At 40.5% G+C, this 12370-nt stretch overlaps 1 protein-coding gene across 4 annotated transcripts in view; it reads right to left on the minus strand.

The window, feature by feature from the left end:
* Positions 1-2279: 2279 nt before the first annotated feature.
* UBAC2 (UBA domain containing 2) overlaps positions 2280-12370 on the minus strand; it is a 104550-nt gene continuing 94459 nt past the window's right edge. For all 4 annotated transcript variants that reach the window (XM_074562314.1, XM_074562304.1, XM_074562295.1 and 1 more), the window contains exons 8-9: positions 7116-7238; positions 2280-4104 (exon numbers count right to left, since the gene is read on the minus strand). In XM_074562314.1, the coding sequence (XP_074418415.1) occupies positions 3997-4104; positions 7116-7238 (231 nt within the window). In that variant the 3' untranslated portion in view covers positions 2280-3996. The remainder of the gene's footprint in view (positions 4105-7115; positions 7239-12370) is intronic.

Raw genomic sequence — 12370 nt, forward strand, 5'->3', positions numbered from 1 at the left:
AAACTATTGGTAGCACGTACCCCTTTCAATTAAAAGTGGACTTTCTATGGTGAATGCATCCCTTTATACACGGAAACAGGAGGAATGTAGTCCTACCAAAAATCAAACCAAACCCGGCATGTTTTAAATGAGCATGTATATATATACATATATGTAGTAAAATACGCATATGTGTGCATATATATAAACACATATAGTGCTTGTGTGTTCACGTGACTCTCCTAATAACATAGTATTTATACTCATTTATATAAACTACTTAGTAGTATGGCTACCCACTTAAAGGAAGCTAATCTCATTTAGGTTTTCCTTGTGGAAGAACACACACAAGAAATTAATTGCACTCGTATCAAAACCTCCTCTTAGTTCAAATTAATACCATGCACTTACTTATCCTCGGACAGAGGCAGCTCCCCTGCAACACGGCAGCTGTAGTTTTTTCAGAGCCTATTCAAATTTGGGTGCCTTTGCAAGTGCATGTGTACTCCAAAGACACACGTGTCTGAGAGATGGGAGTCTTTGAATACAGACTTTTAATTTTCTTCAACAAATTCTTAGCTCCAGTTAAATTCAACAAACCAATACATAAATATTCTCACTCACTCTCCGTATATATACATATGGATACATGTGTGTATATATATATATATGCACACAAACAGGAGCCAAATGTTGCCATTTGCCTGGTACCTTGCAATATGTTTTGCTTGCTTGTTCTTCCGTTTCAGAGAAAAATGATGAGACCTTTTCTCCATCACATGTTCACAAAGGCACCGACAGGCATTAGACAGCACGGGCTGGAACATGAACCAACCGTGATGGCCCGTGCATTCACGTAAGCAGCAGACAACCTTTAGCACTTGTTTTGGGAACGGAAAATGGTTTTGGTAGGTATGGACACCCCCCCCCCCAGTCATTTCTGCATCTTAGCAAAAAGTTAAGGCTTGAGAACCTGGTGGCTTATCAGGCAGATTTCCACAAATACAAGCCTCGCTGTGGGTGTATTTCGAAGTATCACATAACCGTCTAGGAAAGTCCCCAACAAATTACTCCGATGTTGTCTCAAAACACAACATTCCCAGTCTAGTAGACAAAATTCAACAGCAGCGACTACTTTCATTTCAAAATACCAAATCTTGGCTTTACCAGCCAAGCTAAAACCAGCATGAAGTTCCCAGGCACTTAAAACCCTCTCCATAGAAAAGTATTCTGCATTCTCTCGCTGCCTTAAAAATACCGTCGGGTCACACACGGAATAGAAAGTGCGACAAGATATTCAAAACTGTATTGGACAAACACTGCATAGGCTGTGAAAAACATGCTCCTCGCATTCCCAGAAACGGTCCATGAAAGTTTCACCATCTAGTGGAACCCGAGTTGTTTTCCAGCTCTAACAAGTGAAACTTTATTCTGTGGTTCTTGCACAAAACAGGAACTATGTTCAACGGCACCCAAGACCCTTCCTTTTACCACTTCTTTTTTTTTTTTTTTTTAAATTGGAAATCACAGCCCTGGAAGCATTTTGAGCGCAAACTGTTCTCACAGATATCAAGGGGAGTTTTCAACTGACATCACCACGACCTGAATTTTACCCGTTATGTTTGACCATGTTTTGTGAAATGCCCAGCAAAATGGGGTTTCCCAAACAACTGTGACGTTTGGATATCCCTTGCACAGACAATAGTAAGAAAGGATTTAGACTCGGAGAATACCCACTTACACGTCCCAGACGCTACTCGACTCATTTTAAAATTCCAAAGAATAAATGCTCTTTGCGCTTGTCCCTAGAGCAGGGCAAAGTCTGAAGGGGCAGGTCATAGTTAATTTGCCTTGGGCAAGGTGGACCTTTATTTCCTACAGCCAAAATTTGACTTCCTAAGTAATTCACTAGTCTTTATTGCTGCTTTTGATAAAATATTTGTGAAAGGAGAATCCGTGTGTTTCAAAATTAAAACCTGAACTTGTTTCAAATCATTTAACTAGTTTACCTACACAAATTATTGTAGGGCTTTTTTTTTCCCCTTATATTTGCCCTTTCCTTTGTAAGACAGCAGATTTCCAGAGTTCTCTGGGTACAGAAATGTCTCCAGCCTACTCACCCACAGAGCCACTCAGCTTCACACAAACAAAACCTTTCCATTCAAAAGCAGATCCTGCCTAAATAATGTGATCATAGCACAGCAAGCCAGACCCTGAACGAGGTTGATCAAAGCCCAGGAAAACACACGGTCATTCCAAAACCCCCTTATTTCACCCACTGGAAAACACTAAAAAATACATACAGGACATTGACTTTATTAAAAATTATGTCACGTGTCAAAAGTTGCACAAATTTGATGTCATTTCTGGATAAGGACCTGAATGCCTGAAGGACTTTTTTCAGTTTTACCAGTCAATTAAAAAAAAAAAAAAAAAAAAAGGTATTTCTCTCTCCCTAAATCTGTTCCTGTAATTTCCCAGTATAATTTCCAGGCCAAGTGAGACTGTGCAGGTCAGTACTTTGGTACACACATGTTCATTTGGATGTTCAAAACATCCTTCTCTCTCCTGTATTCTTTCACCTCCTCCCCTTTGCACCTATTGCCTTTGTTATGCTTCTGATGATCTATATCTTATTCTAAATACACATATGTATTAAATATGCCTGTGTGTATATAAATAGACACATATGTTCACACAATGTACAAAAAAAGGTACATACAGAAACATAGATTAAATGCTTGAGATATATGTGTAAATTGGTTTCATGGAGTCACAGTTTGGAATCTCGTATTACTTCACCTTGGTTTTACAGAGATGTTCACCTCTCTCCACCCCACCTCCTGAAACTCCTAAGGTGCTAATACTGAGCACTTCTAAGAGTCAAGCCAAGTAAGTTTATTTATCAATCTAAACTTCACAACCAATATTGTACTACCTTGGCATTAGCGTCCTGTTACCTCCTGTGTTAGCCCGAATCACCCTTAAGGTTAATATTCCAGTCTGTGATCAACAGCAAGTTACTTCAGACAGTAAGGATTCAGCAAATGCAGGGTCATCCGCATCTTTGACAGTAGAAAACTAGAACTATGTATAGAAAAGTTAGCTTTTTATCATTTTCTTTTAAGACAGTATGTAGCCAGCTCAAAAAATGAAACCAGCACATAGGACACTGAGCATACATCCATTGTTAGAGAAGTCTGCCTGAATTAGACGTGGAAGTCATTCCAGTCATTTCAGTTCTGATCTTATCGTATCATTCCATTCACCTTTATTGCTCCCAGTGAGTATCTTCATGACCTGTGTCTGAGCGGCAATTCACTCAGTTTGTAAAAATTTAAATTTACAGTGGTCACTTACCATAGCTTGCAGTACGCACATGAATTTTCTCGCACCCTATCTGTGTATTATGTGCTGAATGACAACTTTTATTTAAAAAGGAATTCAAGAAATAAAATATTACAAGCATTAATAAAACTTTCTGAAGAATGACATAATAGTCCCATAAACCTTTACTGAGTTGAAAATGAAGTGATCTTCAAACCTCTTGTTACTGTAATCAGAAATCAAGTACTGTGAAATAACATGTAAGCTAGAGAAATTAGACCGGTAAATGAAGAAAATGCGATTTTGCTTGACAGGTAAATCTAGTCATTGTGGTTGTTGGAGCTTCTTTTCCTAGTCATTAAGTCTGATAACATGTCTAACAAGGATTTACAAGAAAAAAACCACCTACTTTATTTTAAAAATAAATTTAGGTGATATCCAGTAATAAGCAGAAACTAAAGTTACGTTGAAAAGGATAACCAGACTAGAAACCACCAAGTGATCTGAAGGCTTGGGAACAGTTCACGTCATTCGTTAACATCACTTTGAATCACCAGTCATGCGGAGCCAGTTTCTCTTTTCTGACGCTCTTGCGGGGACGACCTTCGTGAGTCTGTCCAGCAGGTGGCTTTGATCCCCTTTCAGACGTGTACGAACCCATCGAGTCAAGTTCCTTCACACAGAAAACCATCAGTGCTGCAGTAGAAAATTAGTGGCTACGTTTAAGTCATTATTTGAAGCCCTCAGAGCTTCTAGAGCGTCTCCCCGGGAAAATCCCATTTCCATAAGTCGTGCAACCTGGAAAAGAAATAATGCCTCTTTAAAACCGGAGTCTTAAAATGTCTGCGCATTAGTCACGTTAACAGTGTCAGAGATCACTTTTCCACTGATCAGGCTGTTCAAAAGCTTACCTCTCCAGAGAGTAAGCAAGCATGGCTATGCACCGTCACGATGACGTATCTGGGACAGCATGCTTGAAAACATTGCCACAGAGAGAGAAGCCTGCTTTCTGATAGTTTACTCAAAACTAACCCTTTGCTGAAAATGCCCCACCTGTGTATTTCTAGCCGGTCCAGTTTTGGAAAAAGAGTAAAATAGAAAGTATGGCACCACACATGACAACTGCAAACTAAACAGTCTCAAGACAGCTTAAGTCAATGACATTTGATGGAAGAATTACCCAGAAAAGGGCATATTAAGACAGTGATTTTGGTAATCAATAACCACTTGAGCATCCCTCTTTATAATATCAGGTACTCGACACACCTAACCTTTTTCCTCTGTGCTAACAGATACTCAAATTACCACATGTAAAAAGCAATGTAGGTATAACCAAATTTAATTTAAATTGGTTAAATTCCCATCTAAAGTACATTTAAAATCTACAATTCTTGACTGAATATGAAAGTCACCATATAACTCATTCACTTTTATAGTTAACCTTCCAGAGAGGGGAAAAGCAAGGCGGGGGGACAGCAGAGAGCAGCATGTAAAATTAACCGTGGCCGCTGGCAGCATAAAGCATTCCCTGTCCTGCTCCAAATGGCTTGTGACCAGACACTACAGCTCCCGAACCTGGAAGTTCTGGGCTGCAGAAGCTGCCTGGGAGCTACCGCTGCTCCTCCTCTGCTTCCATGGAGCCTGCGGCAGCAGCAGGATGCAGCAGAGCAGGAAGGCAGCAGAAGCCATTTACGTCTGAGGAGGACTCTTCCCGGGGTGCAAGAGCAACGTACTGAAAGTACTTTAAATGCATTTTAAAAGAAAGGTGCCATTAAAAGCCACCTCTCCTTCCTCTAAGACACCTCCAGAGCTTTCAGTATTTTTAATCTTCTTTGCTTTGGCAGCTTACTGAGAAATACGCTACTGCCAAGTATGCCCAGATGTGTAGGTCCTCATTCTCTTCATCTAAATACACCGTTACAAAATGTTTGAAAACAGCTGCCTTGGCTGTTGCAATATCAAATACGTTACCATTATTTTGTGTGTTTCCCTCTTCTCCCCCGTTACAACCCAACGTTGGTTTCTCACCTTCTTGCAGAGAGAGGAATGAATTGCTACTTTCGACACCTCTGTAACAATAGCGCAACTTCAAACTGGATTTCATAACCTGTAACTTTCTAAAGTTTTCTCTGTCTGATTTTTCATCTAAGATCGTGTTTTTTATGAGAAGAAGGGCAGGTAGTGGAATAAAAGCTAACCACAGAAGTAAATTTCAGAAGAAAGCTTTTTACCATAGCTGCCATGAATTCTAACCTTAAGAAGTGGTGGATGGAAGTGTAATGCTCCCAGCGAGCACCACGGGGAACAGATTGTAACAACAAAAAACTCTTTTCATCTGAGTATATTTTAACCACAGGAACTGATTCCAGCTCCAGGAAACAGAGATGTATACTGGTAACGGTAATTTAGGGTGCTCAAAAACCCACAACAAATGCAGAGATTTTTGTACCAAATGCATTGCAAACGCTTGCAAATTTTAATCTGAACAACAGAAGAAAACCTTGCATTTCTGCCATTCTAAGAAAACTTGTGCAGTTATTAGTATAGTCCTGAGAAATCAAAGGTGCTTAGACTACTTTCTTCTTTGCAGGGTAACTAGACAGCAATCGGGTGAGCTCTACAACTTCAACGCATGAGAAAATATCAGCATGTATTGCTTTCATAAATCTGGGCCTAAAGGCGTTGGGCAAGAATACAACATAAATTTGACTAGTAACTATTTCATTAGTTCCAGCCCAACAATAAAAGTTCCCATAAGCAGAATCTGTCAATACAACAAATAAACAAACCAACCCAGCAGTCCACCCCATACCTGTCACTGAGCTGGTTTTCAGGCCAACCAAAACTAAGTTTCTGGGTTTCATCTCAGAAGGTGTTTTTTGGCGTTCTTTGGCGTTCTTTTTGCCTTTTGGTATGTAGCCCAACAGGTCTGCAGTCAAAGTCGCCAGTGCCGAAAAGGCAAAAAGCCATGATCTGACTTCTAGTTTTAACATTTTAAACATAATCTAACATTGAATTAAAACTAGAAATCAGATCATAGCAAAAAGATTTCTGTTTGGGACAATCTCATTTTAAACTAACTAGAATGACGGCGTTGTGCTAGCAAGGGTTGATTTATCTCCCAGAAAAATAGAAAGAAAAACTCACCCTTGAAACCTACTCCTGCTCAATACAGAAATAAAACTAATACCAAATTCTTAAATTTCACAGTGGTAGTAAATTTCCTCTCTTTTGAGAATAAAACTACCAACAAAAGTCTAAAAGATTAAATCTATACAGTAAGTCTACATGTATAGTTGGTAGAAAAGACATAGACTCTGTGGCATCAGTACATGAAATCAGTCAATCCCGTTACTGAGGGAAACATCCAAGTTTTACACCAAGTAGCGTGTTGCAGTCCACAGCTGGTGTAACACTCTTGTTTCCAAAAAAATTGCGTGACTGAACTGCAAACTTAAGCTGGAGACCTCAGTGAAGGAAAACTTGCATGTCTACAATTAAATCTATTTGTCATTCTTCCTTCTTTGAAACGTTTATCAGATTTGAATAGCCGCCACTAGTGAAACTTTCTCATCTTTAAATACAAAAGACAGTTACACATAAAAGCAGAAATTCCCAAGTTGATTTGTAATTCTGGTTTGGATGGCAATGACAATTCGCTGTCTCTGGATTGTGACTGTTATCTGATATTCTAATTTATGCTACTACAGAGAACGTTTAAGAAACCGTGTCGACAGATGATAAAAGAAATAGTAGAGGTAATTTTTAACCAGTTATTTAATGCCATTTTAAAATGGAAGAATGTTTACCTGCTCTTCAGAAACCTCGGTAGGTGGAGGTGTGTCTTGTTCAGACAGGCGATGATCTTGATAATTCGCATTATGTCTATGACGTAAAGGAGGAAACAGTCTATTCCAGTTAATCATCCCACCCTGAAACCAGACACTGCTGTCAGTCTTTGCAAAAAGAACTACAGATATTTTTAAACAAAAAGATCACCCACTCCACATAATATGAAAGGCAAACGTTTGAGTAAAATACATTATTTTAAACAACAAAAACTGCTGCAGTCTCTTACGAAGTCAAAATTGGCACTGGTTATTGCTTTATTGGTTATTAGAAGTAATCACTGCAAATTAAGGAAGAGTGCTAATAGAAAGAGGAAAGGATGTTTCACATCCATTGAGAAAGATTTAGTTTACTGGAGTGCTAGATTTCCGAGGCTGAAGGCCCAGCTCTCGCTGTCAATAGGGATTTGCCTGGCAAGAGACGCAACAGCGGGTCCTGCGAGCGCTTTGCAAGACTGCGCTGGAGTTAACCGGGGAAAGAGACCGCGAGAAATAAGTGGGGGGGAAAACCAAAGAGGGATTCCCAGTGCATTAGCAAAACCGCATCAGGAAACTTGGAACAGCTTTGAGATCAGAAGCCTTAATTTTCTATTAAATTAGTGTGAGCTAATTAATGTCTTGAGCCTAATGAAGCACTTGAGGGAGAGACATTCATAGCATTAATGTGAAATGCGTCTCTAAGAATTTTTCTGGACTGGGACATAAAACTGAAAGCGGGGAGATTTAGTTTAGATAGTAGGAAGAAATTCTTTCCCGTGAGGGTGGTGAGGCACTGGAACAGATTCCCCAGGGAGGCTGTGGATGCCCCGTCCCTGGAGGTGTTCAAGGCCAGGCTGGATGGGGCTTTGAGCAGCCTGGTCTAGTGGGAGGTGTCCCTGCCCAGGGCAGGGGGCTGGAACTAGATGATCTTTGAGGTCCCTTCCAACCCAAACCATTTTAAGACTGTGATTTCCATGTAAGTGATTACTTCTGTGACACCAGTGCAACCGTTACAGACGCACCGACCACCTCACCTAACTTCCGTGCAGTAAATGCCACTGCAAAATCTGGCTGTATTCCAGTATCAAAACATTTCGTAAGTACATAGTAACAATACAGATACACAACAGTAACATATGGTGTAAATCACAGAACTGAAACTTTCTTTCAACAGCTGAGCTTCAAGTCTTGTAATGATAAGACGTTTAGAATACGAAGTACAAATAATAAAGTGCAAACTTTGTAATTGTCCAGAAATAACTGATCTTCATTTTATTAGCTTACTCAAACATTTTTAAGGGATTTTGTATCACACAAAACCACAGGCCCTGCAAGTGGGGAAGAAAAGCAAACCCCAAGTGTTTTTCTTCTGTATAATTTGTTAAAACACCTTTTGCAGTTGGTGTTGTCCTTTCCCTCTTCCCCTGCTCCCTCTGTTACTATGGAGAAGATCCCCCCTCCCTTTCTGTATATATAGGACATGGACTTCCTTCCTCTAGTTGCTCTATTTTAGTTCTATACTGTCGTTTCTCAGAAGACCTTCCTCTTAAGGGAGTTTTTTCTTTTCTCTCTCACCGAGGGCTCTTCCTGCCTTTATGTACCCCTAGAGTATTAAATGTTGTCTGCTCAATCAGATCAGCAGCAACTAAACCTGCTCCTAGACCAAAAAAACCATCATTTCATTTATTTAGTTTTCCTGCCCTTTCCTTTTGTTTTCTTCCTTTCTCTTCAGAGGAGACCCAGCCAGCCCAGACACCACAGGGGGCAGTGCAATAACACACTTTAAAAAAAAGCATTTTGGGAGTTGTGACATTTGAAATGCTAGCTTGCAAAGCGTTCTGGTCCCTTATACACTAGAGCATGTCTTTCCCTGTGAAGGTGTGCAATAGCTAGGAGTCCTCACGGGATTTCAAGACATAGTTTCCACCCTTAGTGATTCTGAATTTAAAAAATGATTACGTATCTACTTTTCTGTTTTGCACACCATATAAAACATCTGCGTAAAAGTCATGAGGTTTTAACCAAAGGATTCTGCATAAGCCTTGTGTCAGCCAAACAGCGTAGCGTAGTAAAAAAGAGAACTGGTTTGTAGTTTAAACCTAGAGAGGGATCTCAGACCTTCTACTGACACCACTGCACTACTCTATGGTTTTGGAAAATCACATCATGTACTTCCCCATCTATAATTTCCCCCAACTCAGAATTACGTTGAGTTTTAACTCATTAACTTTGCATTTCCAAAAGTCTGCTAAGTTCTATAGTTCAGCAAGAATGCTGCACTAATGCTGCTTTGCCTGTTTTTATTCTTTTGAAAAGACTTGAGGGGAGAAAATAATGCTTACCAGGGTCATTCATGTTAAATTGGTGAATTGAAAAATGCTTACAAGACTATGACACATTTCTTTGTCAGAAGTCATACAGAATAATGTGTATGAAATATAAATTCTACAATAAATGAATTAATTTAGCAGTATTCCAGCATATCTCAAGACTGAAATAAATGTACTTTTCCAGCTGTGCCCTCAGATTCATTACAGAGCTGCCTATTCCACCCTGATGTTGCACCTTCTCTGTCCTGTGCGCTGTCACATAACACAACAAAGAGACTTGTCTACCTCCTTACCCTAAACTTACAACGCATTTTAAACTAATGCATACAGAATTCATTACTTTCAGAAAAAAAAAAAAAGCAGATTCCTAAGATAATTATTTAGTTTTGAAGGTTTACAGCAGGTATCTTGATAAACTACAGACTGATGCATTCAGAAGAGTTCCATGTGGAGACTACTAAGCCTTTCCCAGAAATAACAGACTAGACAAATTAGATTAAAATAGTTGTGAAAAGATCTTTTTCAGTTGCCGTCAGAATATTTCAATTACCTTTGAAAACTGTGTCAAACATAACCCATCACTTCTTAACTATATGAATGGGGTAAGAATACCCAGCATGCAACAGTAAGAATTAAAGGCTGAAACCCTTAACGGTACGTGAACGCTTCTCATCTGTGTATTACTTTACAAACTGCACCAAAACCAGGCACATCAGGCTTCTTTACCTTGACTGCAAGAAAATTGTTTCCCCTCACAGGCTTGCCTCTAATTACATGATGGACGTGCACAAAGTCAGGTTTCAAAACGTAGAGATTCAGGCAACCGCAGCAGGAACTATGGGACTGGAGCCAATCCCATAGGGTAAAGGCAAGGAAAAATTAGGAAGTGCAGCTGATGTCTCAGATACACAGAAGATGGAGATCAAGGCCACGGATTTCCAGTGTGGATGGTGACTGCTTAAAGACCTTCAGACAACCTTAACTATCACAGCATAAATAATTTCGACTTGTGAATTTTAATTTGACCCCAAGCAAGCAGCAAAAAATGCCTTAAGTAAACATAAAAAATTCCAGTTAAAAAATGTGCAGAAGAAGATTTCCAGACCAATACTCTGCCTTGCCTCACAGAAATTTTGCAGACCTCCCCTTCATAATTTTACGATGATTTCTGTATTACAGTGGCTTTTGACTGTGCTAACACACGCTGCGAGAATTCAGCAAGATTTCACATGAAGATATCCAATGTGATGAATTTATTTAAATGACGCTTCTAAACCATCTGAGAGTCCCTACTGGGGAATCAGTAAACAATATTTCTGCATTTTACAATATACTTGAACCCTGGCACCAGCACCCAACAGCACAGATGAGCTCATATCCATCTCCTTAGCCTCCACAGGAGCCTTGTCTCAGGTAACAGAGCTCTCCGGAGTGCTCCAAAAGAGAGGCAGAAAAGGAGCCAATAATTAAGCAGTGAGGATCACCAAGGGTCCAGTATGCAAGCTCCTTTCCCACAAAGCACTTTCAGTGACACGTCTCTACCAGTCTAATCCATTAAAGGAAAAATCCAGGCAGGTATTCTGCGATTCTGGTTTGTTGGTTTGTTATAAAAAGCATTAAGTTTAATACTAAGTGGTTTTGGGGCTGAGACTTAACATGGCTCAGAACTAGGTAAGGAGGATGGATTAAGCCTCTTATGTCCAGAGACAGTTTTGGTAACTGACAGACTCAGGCGGTCTTGCACCGAGATTCTCTCAGGTGACATTTTTCTTGGTCCTCATTCTTAGGTGTCAGGGAGCAGCAAATGCAAGTGCTGCTCCAAGAGGAAAGGCAAGCTGAGAGCCAAGGGTGACAACAAGGCAAGCAGGGCAGTGGCCTTGTTGAAATGCGGTGTGTTTCCACAGGATCCAAGTGAGAAGAGCAGGTCCAGTGACAGTAACCATGGCCAGTCAAAAGTCCAGATTCCCAGGCAAATCCAGTCATGAGGCAGGTGTAAGATCCAGACTAGAAGTCAAGTCAGTGGGTCAGGACTAGGGAGGGAGATAACATGGCTTGACACATCCGTATCCACAAGGAAGTTAAGCAGGGACCACTTAAAAGCAGCTCCCAGTCAAAGTGAGTGAGGTCCCAACAAGGCTTCTCAGGTGTTTCTAACCACCGCTCTCTCACACAAGTCTGCTCCAAGGCTGAAGCGCTGTACTGTACCAGAGCTGGCCCCCAGCACAGAGAGCCTGTTGGTGCACGCGGGGACATGACATAAACCAACTCCTTGCCCCATTCAGTGCTCGGGACAGTAGCCATTTGTCACATTATCTACACGAAGGTAAGATTTCTTGTTCACCTCTGTTTTCTTAGTCCAAATTTTCCATGACCAGTTGTGCAAATGCTGCAAGATTTACTACAGCAAAAGGATTTATTTTTTTTAAATACATTTAATTTCTCCGTTGCTTTGTTTGTGTTGCAGGTTGAGAGGCTCGAGGAGGCATTCTCTGCTTATGGTGTGAAAACGGCACCAAGCTCACTGCGGTCGAGAGGCAGAAGGTTCCCATCAGTTTGCATGCACTGGTCCCAGTCCCTGCAGTGGGATACTATGAAGAACTGCTAGTCCCCATTGCCAGTTGTCATACCTGTTTTCATGGCATTAATGAGAAACTCTGTTTCAGAAATCCTGACTGCTGCGCTACGAGAGAGAAACACTGAAAAATTCAGTCCACAGACCATCATTCATAAAAATACTTTGTACAGACTGGTGACGGGGCCCTTATTTCTGTCCGCAACAGTTTTCCACGTCATTGGGAAAAACACTTGACAAAAAGACTGTTTCATTAGTTAGTTGACTAAAAGGGTGATGGACACACCTAAGAAAGTCTTATAAGCCTTTCCCCTTCCCTTGCTCCTAAGTTTGCA

This window comes from Larus michahellis, chromosome 1, assembly GCF_964199755.1.
Source record: "Larus michahellis chromosome 1, bLarMic1.1, whole genome shotgun sequence".
Taxonomy (NCBI): domain Eukaryota; kingdom Metazoa; phylum Chordata; class Aves; order Charadriiformes; family Laridae; genus Larus; species Larus michahellis.